We start from the raw sequence: 16532 nt of genomic DNA on the forward strand, positions 1-16532 counted from the left end.
ATATCCGAATAACTTAACCTTTCGATATTCAACAGCTGAAATTAGGAAAAACATGGGAAGGGGGATATGTGGATAAATATGGCTAATCTCAGCTTATTCAAATGCCTTAAACCAATATGATTCAAAATAGCAGCAAAAGCTTAAACGGAACATGCAAGAATTTAAAAGAGTCTCATTCATTGACTAGAGGCTTTCAATTAAAACTTCACAGATATTTAAATCATTTTAGCGAATAATGCATAGTTTTCTGAAGTTCAATTCTAAATAGTTTTAAAATTAGAATTTACGTAGAATTACTAACATAAGCTCTTTTCTCCATAGCTAATGATTCTCTGTAAAATGTTTAACTTAAGATTTTACTTTCTGTTTTATTAATATATATATTTTTTGACCATCCTTAGCTATTTTCAATCGAATATTTAAGATATCAGATATTAATTTTATTTTTGAAAATGACGCATTAAAGCTAGGACAGATTTCAAATCATTCTATGAGAAAGTCAGAGGTTACGATTTTAAAACTTTTCATCTTTTTGGTAGATTCACTTAGCAAAATGCAAAAGATTAATTGCCTGCATTTTAATTTATATAGAAGAGCATTAAAGCTAGGACAGATTTCAAATCATTCTAAGAGAAAGTCAGAGGTTACGATTTTAAAACTTTTCATCTTTTTGGTAGATTCACTTAGCAAAATGCAAAAGATTAATTGCCTGCATTTTAATTTATATAGAAGAGCAAATTTACTTTAAAATCAGAATATATTTTAAGGAATGTCTCTTCAGAATTTAAACATTTTACAACGTTTATTCATTATTTTGAAAATTTAAGTTACATTTTTTGTGTGTTAACTTTTCTGACATTTAACGATGACTTTGTTTTATTATTAGAGTTCAGGAAGAGGAGCAAACAACAGATTTATTTAAAATACCTTTTTTACTGAAGGTCGTGCTTTTGGTTCTCTTCTTGGGGGATTTCTGGTGCAAAACTTCGGATTTCGACATACCTTCCAATACTTTGCTTACGGAAGTGCTGCATGTGGAACTTTCTATGCCTTGATGTATGTACTATGGCTTCGAAAGTGGAGAAAGACTCACAGAAAAGTATCTGATGATGATCGAAGAAGTAAGCCTTTTTAGTTCATAAGCTTCTTTTTCTGTTTTACTTTATTCCAAATTTGACTTATATTAATAATAAAATATAGAAAGAATAAGGAAGAAATATAGAAGTAAAACATTACTATTTTCCCTTTGTTAAACACATCTGAATTCGCAAAACATCAATTAACCTGCGTTCTTCATTATTCCTTTTACACATGTGAATCGTCCATTAAGTGCATTTTTGTGAATATCATCTTTTACGTCTTTTTTAAAATTTGGATACGGATATGGATTATGAAGTTGCTTGTGTGACCCCAGAAGACCCCTTAATAAGCTAGATAAGAAAATTAATCCTCTGAGGTCACATGACTTTGACGAACTAGCAGGTTAAACTCCAAGAACGCTCAAGAAAATGAGGTAAAAATGGGGAGACCGTTCTCTCCTATACTGCATGTGTGCCAGTCATATGAAAGCGACGAGAGACAAAATCACGCCTCGCAAGAAAACAAGTAAACGTCGGCAGTCAAAGCGAGGTTGCAAAGTTGTGATCTCTAAGCATGTGAGAAGAATATGGTCTAATAAAATTATCTTCTGGAATGATGTGGTAATTGAGAACTTCTGAAAAATTTGCAGCGACACAGCTAAGTCCAATTTTGAAGAAACGTTTAAGTTTAGTAATGTGGTCCAACAATAGTATCGATTTTCAAGTCTTCAAGAACCAGTCCATTTCTAATCAATTAATGAGCATTTACAATTCTTCTCAGAATCTTAGTCTGTACTAATTGAAATTTGTGGAAGCCTGCCTTCGAGACTAATGCCCAGGATGTGCATTAGCGTAAAACTGGCCTAATAATGCATAGGTATATGCTTCTCGTTTTGTTGAGAGACACACTCCAGAAGAATTTATTAGGAGTACAGAACGTTGGTTGGCGACAATACAGGATTTTCCTGTGGCGTCCTTAATACAAGTCTATGTGAGCTTTTGATTAATAATAACCTCCAGAAGACTTATATTATTTACAAGGTTCTCAGTTTTTTCACATAATTAGAGTTTGTTCAAAGCTATTTTCCGAATCCTGCGCATCTTTACCAACAGGAGCTTAGATTTAAGGCATGTATACGATTCTTCACTTTCTGCATCAGTCTTCAATGTCTAAAACAAAGTCCTGGAGTTTGGAGATGGCACTATTGGATTATATAGAGCTAACACAGAGGTTATATATAGAGCTAACACAGAGGTCCAGTTCACCTCTAGCAAAACTGATTACGTAAAAAGTTAGAGAATGAAACCAAGACAGGAATCCAAGGGCACTCAAGTGATGTTTTTGAAGACTGAATAGACATTTCCTTGACTGACACTAAAAGTATATTAACAAACAAAGTATATTTATTTAGTTAAAAGTATATTAACTAAAAGTATATACAAAGACTTGTATTAAGTTTGAAGGATAAAGATATTATTTACACTACGATATTATTTATAGTACCAGAAGGATATTTAAGGCTTTATTTCAGGTTTGAAGGACATTGCTGATACTCACAATTTGTGTTACATTCAAGATATAAAAGTTTATGAAACTCAGTTCTGTGTAATTGTATGTGTGCTATCTATATTTAAGACACTGGTCTTAAAATTAAGAGAATTTGCATAATTTGGCTATTTTCTGAAGTGCTGAACGAAAGATGCAAATTAAGCTTCCGAACAAAAAAATGCAAATCTTTGGTGTTGAATATGGACGCGTACATGTGCGTGACTAGAGTCGTTAAAATCGCGCATACGATTTTACGCGCTCTATTTTAAAGCACGTTTTGGCAAGCATATGCATTGTTTTGCTACATTTTCGCCTTTTGTTTTAACAATAGCTGCTATTCATCTGAAACCTAACTTGTTTTCCCGTATCACTTTTCATATGTTGCCAACAAATGTTATCGCCATGTATTATTTTTGTAGAAATAATACAGCAAATATACATACTGTAGATTCCGTCACATAACGCGCACCTATAATATCAAACTACATTTTTTAATTTTTAGGTATCTTATCCGTATAACGCTCACTCTTTTCTTTACGAAGAAACCTGAAAGATGCATGTGCGATGCTCTAATCTTTTGATGTCATTCATTCGAAGACTTTCGAAAAATGGTATGCTGATTTGACAAATGATAAGGAAGAGAAACAATATGTGTGCTTTATTAAATTGCATTTGCTTTAGTTGAAATGATTTTGATCTGGTGTTCCTTTTAATAATAAATATGGCCTCTACCAAATGAAACAAACACTGTGCTGGTTTCAAATACAAATTCCTTCAATTCTTGAAAGAAAATTAAACTTGTGCTGCAGTATACATTTTTGTATTGGTGAAAGCTCCATACGTGAGTGGAAGAAAAATGAAATAGTAATAATTAATGTGCCAAAGAATTAATATGCTTTGTGTAAAGGAATACATAGAAGAAATGTGAAATGTCCTTAGAAGAAAGGGTTGCGGATCCTAGAAAATCGCTAGAATAGATTAATTGTAACAAGAAATAACGTACATTTACTTGCCTTAAAATGGGCAAAAAATAATACAAAAAAGTGAAAGCTTTAAAAAAACATTGAGTTAGTATAGTTGATTTATGGAAGAGAATAATTTAGTTCTACGAGAAAGAAAACAAAAGTTTCGCAAAGGCTGGCTTCCAAAAGATTTGGACAAAAAATTTATAAAATTTTCCAGAAGCATATTATCGAAATAGGAAGGATAAAATATATTTAGTGTCACATATTGATAATATGGATGAATTTCCAGAAACAATGGGTATGATAGGCAATAAATCAAGTAATGTGAAGGGAACAAAAACGATTCACAAAAAACAACCAGGTCACCAAAAATTTCACCTCACAGTAGTACTTTCCTGCTTAGCGGAAGGTACAAAATGAAAACTCATGGTTACTTTTAAAAGAACGACGATGCCGAAATGTAATTTCCCAAAGGTGCTTGCATTCATGTTCACGAGATGGGCGAAAACGGTGTGAAATCATGGATAATAAAATGTTTGACAAAAGCGTCCTGTTGCCTTAAAGAATCCAGAAAGTGTTTTAGTTTGGGACATGTTCAGATCCCATCTAACGGATAGTATAAAGAAATCGTTGAATGAGTGCAGTACAGAAATGACAGTTATTCTAGACGGAATACCGCCATTAGTTCAGCCTTTATACGTGTGTATTAGTAAACTACTCAAAGAAAATATAAATCGGCAGTGGAGTATGTGGATGTTCTACACTACGATTTTGTACCTTCCGCTAAAGGTTTCTCCTAATTAACGTGCTAACCGACAAGATACAAGAAAATTTTGGTTAAGGAAGCTAAGGAACCTATGAGTTGATAAAATTAATGACAACCACTGAAGGCGGAATGTTTCTATGGGAACTAAAATATTTCCCTCCCCGCCTACCGTTTTCATATTTACTGTTGCATTAAAGTTTGATTAAATAAGATTTATTTATAGAATTTCTTACTAAAGCTATTCATGCGAAATTCATTAACTAGAATGCGCAAAACTTCATTCTACCAATGTTAACAGATCGATAGAATTCTAGATCACGACCCAGTACTCCTCACAAGATTGCAGTGGCGGACCATCTTATGCCCTCCCTGCGAAATGTCTAGGCATTCGTTCTTAAATAGCAAGCTGATTTGTACTTGTTAGCTAGTAACTACAATCTAAAAAATACAAACTACTTGGCCAAAAAAAATTTAATTTGAAGGAATTCTCGAAATAAAAAGAAAAGTATGCTAAGCGCATAATGTTTTTAATGTTTAGAAATGTATATAGAAAAGTATTTCCAATTCTGGAGCCATTACGATACACTACAGCATCAGGGCAATACAGAAGGCCTGTCAAACGGCCAGATCTCAAAGCAATCTCCTTTGATGTAGGATACCATCGTTAATTTAACTTTCAAATTATTACTACGTTTTTTATAAAGGCTGAATTAGTTAAAAACGATAAATGCACTCTTCAGTAAGTTACATATCTTTTAATCTTATATATGACTGATATAATTTAAGTGCATTTTATTGCTGTAAGTTCTAATACATACAAATAGTAATTTTTATTGCAGTTTCTAGAGACATTAGATTTTTTTATGGAGAGGTGAAAAATGACGAATCTGGGCATCTCGAATACGCGCCGAGTAGGTTAACCGTTACACCACGAAGGAACGCAGAAAGGAGGGAGAAAATACCTTATGTACTTCCACTTTTAAAGGGCGACTGGGGATTAGGAACTCAGTCGGCAAATCCTGGGGTGTGAAAAGTCATCATCCGTCACCTTTTTAGCTCGGGTGCCACTGTAGAGTCCTTAGGATATTTTGTAGCAGGAGACGTGAAAAATGAGTAATGCCCTCTCCGGGACTCAAAACTGGAACTCTCGAAGACGCACCGATTGCGCTAATAGTTACACCACGAAGGGAGGCAGAAAGAAGGGAGAAATAACCCTATATACTTTCCCTTTTAAAGGGCGACTGAGGGTTAGGGGAATTCTGGCGGTAAAGAATCATAATACACCTCCTTTTAGTTCGGGTGCTACTGTAGAGTCATTAGGTTATTTTAAAGCAGAAGATGTGAAAAATGTGCAATGCCTTTCCCGGGACTCCACCCTGTATCTCTCGAATACGAGCCGAGTGTGCTACCGTTACACCACGAAGTCATGCCGAAAGGAGCGAGAAAATACCTTATAAGTTAATAAAACATAACTTCAGCAAATAGTAATTTTTACTGCAGTAACTTACTACGGTTAATAAAATTACTTCTAGTGTTGTCTTTTTAAGCACCTTGTTCTAGAATTATAGCTTTTTATTGTCATTGGTCAGTAATGGAAAACATCCGAAACCGTAATGTAAAATATGAAGCAATACAAAGAAGCAAAAAACAAGATGTGTTTTACGGACCAGTGATTAATCCAAGAACTTGATTTCTCCGCACAGGTTACATTTGAAGTCGATTTAGACCAAGGCTGAGCAACCTTTTTTTACAACGGGCCAACTATAAATTAGAAAATTCTGTGCCGGCTGGAAATAGCACAAATGAAACATATAATTTAAATACTATAAAACAATTAATTATTATTAAAAATCTTAAATAAATTTTAATAAGAAGTTTGACGTCGCTTCTTTGCAACCAGTTCATCTCTATTTGATAAATAGACGACACAGTAACTCCCACGCAACTTTCCCATCGAACGTCCTTTATCCTCGATCAGTTGTCACTTTAAATTATTTTCATTGAAGAAAATAATTGCTTCCAAACATAAATACTTTTAAAAGGTGGAGTCATTTGCTTTGCGTGCATGACTAATCGTGGAAAAGTTTCGAAAGTCAAGTAATGTTAAAACTTTTAGGTGTCTATATTCTGAAATTTATTTCTCATATCAGTGTTGTTTCGTAAATCTCTTAATTCCATTTTTAACTTCTAGTATATTAAACGGCTAGCAAGAAATATTAAAACCAAGAATGTTTTTCTAGGTGTAAATATTTTAAATTGCGATTCAATTTCGGTTATTAATTTTTGTACCGGCTGCACATATTTTCGTATTTCTGAAGGAATTTCTTCTCTTAAGTACGGAAAATGAGACGTGTTATTTGACAATATATGTTTCTTAAAATTTTTGAGTTGGTTTCAAAAAATTTAATTTTATAAAACGTGTCATGTAAATCGTGTATATCGAATATATTATGTCATGTATATTAAACATGTCACGTGTATCAAACATGTTCCTGAAGTTCCAGATTTAAATTATTCAGATGCTGAGTTTTACTGAGGAAAAAGGCAAAATTACACACCCATTTATTATCCCTCAAGTGGAGAAATGAATATTCTTTCGTTTCCACAAACAACTGAATTTTGGTTTTTAGTTATATGCTCTTTTAGCATAACACCTCTACTCAATTAGCGTTCTTCTGTATTATAAATTACATCACCATATTTATTTCCCAAATCTTGTAAAAATTCTTTAAATTGACGGTGATTTATTGCTCGAGATTTGAGAAAATTAATAAGTTTTATTATAGGCGTGTTGACATTTGACAAAGTTTTTGAGCAAATATTCTGTGGTGAATTCTGCAATTATTAACAAATATTTCTCTCCCTACCAAGTTTATAATATTATTAAATAACATTCTCGCGAGTTCTACATTCATGCTTGCTATTGCTCGTGCTCCATTGGCTAACAGGCCGACAATCGTTTACTATGGAACTGAAAGTTCTAACAGAAATTTTAGTTCATTGTATTAGGCCTTTACATGTAGTTCTTCTCATTAGCATCAATGAGCTCAATTCATCAGTTACGTTAAAACTGGAATTAATTTCTCTCAATAATATTGCTAGTTGGGATGTGTCCTCGATGCTACATCTCTCTTCAAGGGCCAGAGAACACCATTCAAGTTTTCAATTCGTTCACCTAAAATTGTAGTAATGTTTTCACACAGGTCTTCAGTTCATCTTGCAGTTGTAAATCTTGTTAAGCTAATTTTAAAAATAAGGACTTTTTTATCAGGAAAAACTGTTCCTACAACAGCAAATAAACATTTCTTAATCCTCAATCCATTATCAAACAGTTTCATTGTTTGGCTATAATTTGACTAGCAGTCACCATGACTAACAGTAGGCAAAATATAGATTTCACTGCTAGATCTGGTGAAACTAATTTGAGCTTTAAATATATTTTGTTGTCTATAATGCTGTTTAATATTATAATTCTTTTAAGACGAATATCGGATCCTCACATAAAAGGCAAACAGCTTTGTCTTTTACAAGCGTGAAAATATAATCCAATTTACGCTAATATGGCCAATTACGTAAACTGCGTATGAACGATGCTTCGCATCCTACAGAAAAAGGACATTACGTTTAAATGTCACTATAGCGGAAATGGATTTACTATATTTTCATCAGTTGGAAACTACTATTTGCAACAGTCATTGTGATTAAACGATAACTGTAGCGAGGGTAGTTATAGGAACCATTGGCTGTATGATGTAGCGTGGGACATTTGATTGTTTGATGAAGTGTGTGACCTTTGACACTGCCAAATACCATAGGTATCATTAGGAAGGCGTTTTCTTTTAATGAATATGGTTTGGCCTGCTGAGAGGAATCAGCTCACTTTTCAAATTGTAAAGGCGATTTTAATTATAAAGCGATATTTTTAAGGCTGTAACTTGTATGTATTTCAAATTTTTTTTAAAGAAAGACTAACCCTTCTAGAAGAAATGAAATCATCATTAAATATGAGATTCAAGAGGAAATCGATGTTCCTATTCCTCGTTTCTGTTAAAAGATAATGCAGTAAAGAAAATGTAATAAGAACAAATAACTATTCTGATTATTTTAGAAAAGTTAGATTCTTTTTGTGCACTGATGAGAATGAAAACATAACAGGATATATACATAATAAGGGCATATACCTAAACAGAGAATGGAATTATGCTCTTTATTGTTGGTTGTCCCGAATTTAATTTTCTAAACATGGGCATCTTATTCTAAAATTCTCAATTCATCTTCAATTTGAATCTGACGGATAGAGACATTCGCTCGATGTCCAATAAAGTCCCATAAATTCTCAGTTGGAGAGGGAAGCAGCTGGTTATCTCTGGTCTTGCGCATATTGTTTAATGATGTTAGATGCGTGCGGCTATGCATTATTATGCCGATAAATAGTAGTTAGTATACTCTGAAGATATTGTAAAACAATGGGTCACAGTACCACAGCGGCATATCGAAGTGTCATTAATTTATCGTATTGCCTACCAGAAGCTTTTGAAGCTAATGGTATCCCAGATCAAGACTTTACGCTGAACAGCTCTGTTAAGTCAAAGAACACTATGAAGATAAGTCTGCTGAGCCATTCATCTACCGAATTTCAGCGGCGACCACCGGCTTTCAAAAGGAAGCGAGGCTCGTCACTGAACACAATGTCGCTCAACTCGTTAAATCACGTAATTTTCATATGACGTCGACGCAATCTTTCTCAATATCTTCCGTAAGGGCAGTCTTCTTAAAGAAGGGTGAATCTGCCCAGACTAATGATGAATAGGAATACATTGTCGATACTGAAAATGGCTAAATATTCTTGCAGATTTCGTTCAGTGACGATAAATGTAATATAATAAAGCTGTTACAACATTACATCGTATGCAGCAACCAAAGCGTTCTCTAGGACTTTTGTTTCGTTTTAGTAGCTTCTCAAAATTCGAATTTCATCTGTTGCATTTCCTTGAATTTTGTAGCGAAGTATGACATAGATTACAATCTACTACGCTTGAATATCACAAAATCTTTAGCAAACATGTCTATTTGATTAAACGGCTTACTCAGATCCTTAACGAGATGGAAGCACTCTTAAGCTTTATCATGATATAGGAAACGGTACAAAGAATTTAAATTTCCTGCTATCACAAAGTTTACAAAAACTATCTTAAAAGACTAGTTTCATATCCTAATCTCGTTACTATATCTAGCGACTGATTAGAAACTAATTTTCTAACACGAATATATTATGCAAATAAATTATAAACTCACTAAGTGCAAGCTGTCTTTAATAATTGCAAGATTAATGTCAAATAAAGATTATTTCCTGAAATCTTATTATAATTTACGCCAAAAAGTTAATTTTTAATAATTTAATAGAGTACATAAGCCCTAAATGCTTACTATTGATTTATGTAATTCCATTTATATTCTTCCCTCCTTCTAGAAAGCTCTCTTCCGGACGAAATGGAAATTGAAACTTTGAAAACCCAAGCCTTTTCAAGTATATCTATGCACTGTAGTTTTGACAGCCCAACAATTGTTTCCTATCTGCTAGATTCCAAAGAGATGGAGATTCGACGCCGAGCTATGAGCCACATCCCTATTTCCCCGATGAGCAGTTTTGGTAAATCTGATATTATTCCACGACAAGCAATGAGCTTCTCTGAGGGAAATCCACCACGTTCTCTGCCAAGTCTTTTAGAAGTACCGCAGTTTAACCAAAACAATTCCCAGCTACATGTTTCATATAAACATGATGAGGATGGATATGTGGAAATTACAAAATTCTGATATTCTACCTGTCGTGTTGGTATATTTATTACGGAAAAATATATTCTTACAGTTAAAAATTTTTGTATTGATCTGAACGTTTTACCTCTACATACATATGTGATGACATGACATATGTGACAGAGACCATAGAAACATATTTACACACTACAAATTTTGAAATAATTTTGAGGTTTCGAATCGAATTTGAGTTTTTTCAATGCAAATGTAATTTCTTTTATTTTATGTTCTCAAAATTAAATTATGAATTACTGTATAAAAATTTACATAAATAATGTACATTATGTTACAAAATAATTATTTTTAACAATGATTAAAACAAGAAAAGCATAAACACATAAAAAATTTGAGATTAAAGAAACAAGAAATATGCAGTTGGGTAATCAAGATGTATATTATGTTTACATTAATTATCACATATCTAAAAGTAATTAGCTTTCAAGTATTTATCTTATGTAAATAGCATTTGACAACGAAACAAATCTTAAATTGGATATAATACAGCAAAAATAAATCTCGGCGCTATTGTTCATTTATTCTCTTCAAATGAAAACTGAGAAAGTCGAAATGTTATAAAACTTAATTTTCAATTAAAGAAATTATTAGTACTTTTTAAATGATCGGAATGCAAGATTTTCAGCAGTAAAGTAGACAATGCAATAATTTTTATATAATACATGCGTTAATATATACAAGTAAAATTTTATTATATTTTGTCAGCAAACTTTTTTTGCGTTACATACAGAAAAATAACTGCTGTAGAATGATGCAATGTTCATTGTGAAATGGAATGATACAGGTGAGTTGTTGCAACGAACACATATTTAAAACTAAAACAGTTGCCATTAGCAGATATGGCAATCGCCCTCATTCCATATAATTTGGACACAGTTCGATACCATGTTAACTTCTGGTTTGAATTATTGTCTGAAATGAAAAAAAAACCCTGCTAATTAAAGTTTTACAATCTTTTTGTCTCATAATTTTAGCAAACTCCTGATCTTGAGGCCTATCTTCCAGTACCTTTAATATCACACATTATCAATTTTAAGTCTTTAATTTTATTTAGAATTCTGTTTATCACTATTATCATCTTATATTCTGCAATATTTACTTTTTGGAATTGTTTTGCCTTATATTAATGATAATTTTTAGTGCTACACATATTAAATATATTTTCTGAGATGATCTATAGGTCTTCATGCTATTTTGATTTTATTTTATGTCAAACGAATTTTTTGAATAGCAAGATAAATACGAACACTGAGTTTTAACAGATGTTAAAATCAATAGTAACTTTATAGCAAGGAAAATATCGCTCTTCTGAATCAATGATACTATGTCAAATATATTTGTGTTCAGTGCCCGTCAATCATCTTCCACCCCTACTAGTTTATGGTAAATAGGACACTGTAAAAAAACTGACCTTGCTTTTAAATGCAATGATTATAAAAAAAGAAGCTATGCAGTCTTGGGAAAATGAAGGTTTTGGATCCAGTTCTGATATTTTTAAAATGTCAGACTATGCCAAAAATATAACATCTATTAAAACACACTATCATTACAATTAACTGGTTTATGATCGTATACTTCAGTTTCCTTGGTATTGTATTTGATCTTATACTTTGTATTCTAGGTATTAAACATTTCAAATAAAATAAAAATGAAATATCTTCTTCGTCATCGTTACAAAATTTTATAATGTGTACTGTACGCAGCATTATCGATAAATAAATCGCTATTTTTAATTAATTTAATTTCAAATTAGAAAACTACTGCGCAAATTAAATAGCCTTGTTTAAAATTATAAAAAGTTTACTTTTTCAAAAAATAATATTTTTTTATTTTTGAAATTCCCAAATCGACTATTTTTTAGGATAAATTAAAGGTAATCTATCCTAAAAATATATCCTAAATGTCCTAAAATATCGGCAATTTTATACGCCTGTGGAGTTTATAGAGTTGGTTGAATTTTCTTAAAACTGCAAGCGACGGCTTCGGAGAAATGTTGTGCCCAAGCAAGCAAATTATAGTTTTCAAATTCATAACATAAAGACATAATTGCCTTCAAGTACTGTAAACTCATATTATTTTCTCAATACTAATAAAAATATAAAGATATAAATTTACAACTTAAAATTTATAACTATATATAATTACTTAAACAGAATGCTTATATAATTATCATAAATTAAAATGGGGTAATCAAAGCTGAGAAGTAGAAATTTGTTCGTGATTTCGCATTTAATTATAGCTCTAAACGTTCTTGTCTCAGAATAACTATTTTATACTGATACAGTCTTCACAAAAGTGATTAAAATTTCTTGAAATTCTAATTAGCTACTTCACAGATATTTTTCAGTATAATTTTTACAAGGGGGATTATTTTAAAATGCTTGCAAAAATCAAATTTTAAGGTCAATGCATAAAGAAAATTCGCTTTTTTTCAATTATTTAAAGCAGAATGCTTCTACCTGTGTCTTAACAGCGCTTTATATAACCCCAACGTGACAGCTCTGAATCTACATTCCTTCAGAAAATCTAAATTTTAAACTCTTTTACTTGCCTCTACATTTCTTATAGGTATTTTTGAATCATCCCCTTACTCGCATGAGTATTACAGTCTTACTTTCTAACATTTCTTTAATGCGTCCCTAAATTATTTTCCTTAACTGCATATTATCTGTAAGGCTTTAATCTATAAGGTGTATTGTCCGTTGTTGATTTGTCATTACGTGTGTTAAACCCGGCTTATCATTAAATAAGCCCGCGAACTTCGCTGTAAATTCAGGGATTTTTTCCTTTTCTTCCACCAAGGGTATGTTTTAACTGAAGGTCTGGCAAGGCTACAGGCCCCTTATCCACTTCATCCATCTCTAATGCTATTGTGTCGTCTTTAAAAATCTACATTGGACCTGACTTTCTGCAGGAGTCCAAAATTACTGTAATGCATCATTACATGGCCTGAGATCAAATACTGTAATATTGTTCCCCCCAGATAACGTTAATTTGAAATTATTTCAAAACTAAAAAGAATACCTTTTTGAGATTCCTCTTTGATCTTCATATTAAAGGTTGCACTTTCTAGCACCGTCCATTGCTCTTTCTTCAGCTGTCTGATCTTCGACGTAATGACCTCTCGCCTCGCCTCCTTCTTCAGTTTAAATTTTCGTTTTACTCTTCTTCGCACAAACATGTTTACTTTTGGAACTCCACCTTCCTTCCTTCGCGTCACCATTTTGGGTGCATTATCTGTATTTCGAAACAAATCGTACATTTTGCCCGTATCCCAAACTCGCTTGCTGATGCTCCATTCGCATTCTTCTACTCTTTTATTTCTACGCCATCTGAAGCGAGCTATTCAACGATTTCGGTTTTCTCAAGTTTACCTAGTGTTGTATATAAGTTAATAATCGCAAAATTTTCATAGCAGAGTTTAGTAAGGCTATCTGGCTGGGGAATGATCGCGACAGCTACCTGCAACCTCAAGTTGACAAGTAACTCACATGCAAACTCGTCAAGTCATGGCAACACTCTCGTTACGCTCGTAATTTAAAATATCTTCATTCCGAAAGTTGTTTGAAATGAATTTTGCAGAAAATTCTGTCTTTGTGAAATTATTTTCATATCTCTATGTCGTAGAGCTGGAAAATGCAGTTCGAGAAAATAACTGATCTTCCATACGTTGTAACAGGAAAAAGAGTTAGGACGGCATTAATATAACATCAGTTGCCGTATGTACCATGCGCAGGTTCTTTTTTTTTTTATAATTTTAATCGGAAAAATCGAGGTGCGCGCCTTACGAGAAACAAAGAAATATAGGCCAGATAAACGCAAGTTGATTCGCTTAAATAATTTCTTTTTGAAGCTACGGTATCCCCAGAAAATATAACGTTATATGATGTTATTGTACCCTCTCAAATAATAAATCTTGGCCAGGGAATTTTGTAGAGGATATACCGGTACTTTCACCAAACTTTTATTCTCTGAATAGTTTTTGCCGAAATTGGCTTCTTAGTCATAACATTGGACTGGAGCTCAGCTTATAAGGAGGAAGGAATTCCGGTACATAAACCAGGTTTCAAGACAAAAGCGGAGGAGGCGGTTGTTTTTTGCATTTCAGCTGGAGCCAGTGTCTGCTTGCAGGTGGCTGAAGTTGCAGCGCTTAGAAAAAAACTGATATAGCGAGAAAAAGCAAAGCATGTGTTTCTTCATTATCTATATCGCTACAACAGAGTAACGTACGGTAGTTTGGTTGGAAACTGGAAATAAAGAAACACAAAACGAGACTTGTTCTTAAGCGATCAAGATGATTTGAACATTTTGCTACTTTTTGGGCTTAAGAAAATATGCGCGCCATATTCACGGACACATTTTTATTTTTTGGTGAACCGAAAAAATCGGGTGCGCGTCTTATTCGGTGGCACGTGATATTTCTGAACATACGGTATTTAAATTCTTATTAGGACGAAACTTTCAGATTTGCAGAATACTTTTTAAATTATGTTAGGAAAACTTTTAACTGTGTTTCCGTACCTACATATTTCAAAATACTATGATTAAGAGAGAGAGAGGTCTCCAGTATTTTACTTTCCACACAACAATTACAATTTCCATTAAAATCAATTTAGTTACTTCCTTGCTCTCCAACTGAAATCTGCTATACAACTCAGTTTCTTAGTTCTGTTCTTCATTGGCGGAATCGCTTTTAACATAACTACTTTAAACGCCTCGCGTGCACAACATGATGTACTTAACAACTGCTTGAGAATATACTTGTACCAATTTAACCTCCAGACGCTCAAAACTAATGCCGCTGTTATTCCTTTTTGAGCTTCCAGGACTGCATATACGAAACGCGCTTCCAACTCGTCTAAAGTCCTCTAATGCATCATTACATGGCCTGAGATCAAATATTATTATAACCAACACACTCTTTTTCCAACAATGCGGCTTCACTAGACCGTTTTTGCATCCTCTCAATTACTTTATAATGTTGCGAAACCCCAACTTGTCAGCAACAGTAGTAGTGACTGCTATGAACTGTAAATTACACAAACTCGTAAGAAGGGTTTAAATCCCTTTTTATTCCACTTTAGAAATCACAGTTGCGTTCACTTGACGCTCACAAACTACGCCGACCCGGCGGTGTAACAAAGTAGAAAAGTACAACTAAAAATAAATGACAGAATAAATAAATAACGAGATCACTACCTACGAGGCTCTATAATCGTGACAAACTTAACCGCGTTCTAAGATACGGCTGAGATTCAGCAAACTTACTGAATAAGAAGTTGAAAGATTCAACGAACTGCCGAAATAGGCACACAGGCTGAAACGCGCGGTTCTCAAATTTCTACCTAGCAACCTTCACGCTCGCGATTCAAGAAGCACACTTACAATCTCGTTTCCCTTCTATTTAAACTCAATTTACTTCTGCTAAAATTTGAATACTCTGCGTGTTCTACTAAAATTTACATACTCTGGCATTGGCAATTCTAGGGGAAAGTAAAGGCTTTAAACTTAAAATAAATGTTAGTTAAAATAAATATAAACCCTACAACTTATGCCAAAAGTTAGAATTCATACAATACAAATTTTAAATTTTCATAATTCCCAAATAATTTACTCAAACTTAATATTGGGTGCCACAATAAAATTTTGAAGGGTGGCTCATTAGCTAGTTGAATACCTCCGCTACCAACCACTCACCCTCAGGTGTTCCCCTTATTATGATAATGAGTTATCGCTCTTCGCTTAAACTGTGTGTGAAAACAAGAGATGCACACATTTTAATATATTAACTTTATTTTTCTCACCGCTTGTGACTTAACCGAAAATAATACAAGAAAAAATTGCAGCTACTGGCTGAAACATACAAGAGTTTAACTGGCTACAACATCAGTGTTATTTAAAGCTACAAATACCTACCGGGACGGACAGTTTAAGTTCATACCAATCAAAATTGTACCTAATGTTCGGTGTTCACTTTTAATCTAACAAAAGCTTCTGCCAGGCAAGGCAGACGGCGGCAACAGAAGCCAAGATATCTACTACAAGTCATGCCAATTAGAATTGTTTCTCTCAATTTAAAACGAGTAAGTGTCGAAAAGTAGCATAAAGGAAAGACTTTTCGACAAAGTAGCATAAAGAAAAATAAATTTCATTTGTTAGGTAAACTTGAATTCATGGTTTGAACGCCCAGAGTACCTCAACCTGACCAACAGCCTGATGGCCACCAATGTACACTGCTCAAAAAAAAAAAAAAAAAAAAAAAAAAAAAAAAAAAAAATGGGACAGTCCTATATCTCCCGATCTACTGGGCCGATTGACAAAATTCAAATTGCGTTCTTCAT

The 16532-nt window shown here is 33.3% G+C and overlaps 1 protein-coding gene across 1 annotated transcript in view; it reads left to right on the forward strand.

Annotated features, from left to right (window-relative positions):
- Positions 1-11364, forward strand: part of LOC118205350 (uncharacterized) — a 44121-nt gene extending 32757 nt beyond the window's left edge. Inside the window, exons 3-4 of the mRNA XM_085807156.1 lie at positions 942-1121; positions 9830-11364. Of these exons, the coding sequence (XP_085663282.1) occupies positions 942-1121; positions 9830-10176 (527 nt within the window). The 3' untranslated portion in view covers positions 10177-11364. The remainder of the gene's footprint in view (positions 1-941; positions 1122-9829) is intronic.
- Positions 11365-16532: the final 5168 nt, after the last annotated feature.

The sequence above is a fragment of the Stegodyphus dumicola genome, chromosome X1 (assembly GCF_044657685.1).
Source record: "Stegodyphus dumicola isolate Sdum_Otavi_A_Nest chromosome X1, ASM4465768v1".
Classification (NCBI taxonomy): domain Eukaryota; kingdom Metazoa; phylum Arthropoda; class Arachnida; order Araneae; family Eresidae; genus Stegodyphus; species Stegodyphus dumicola.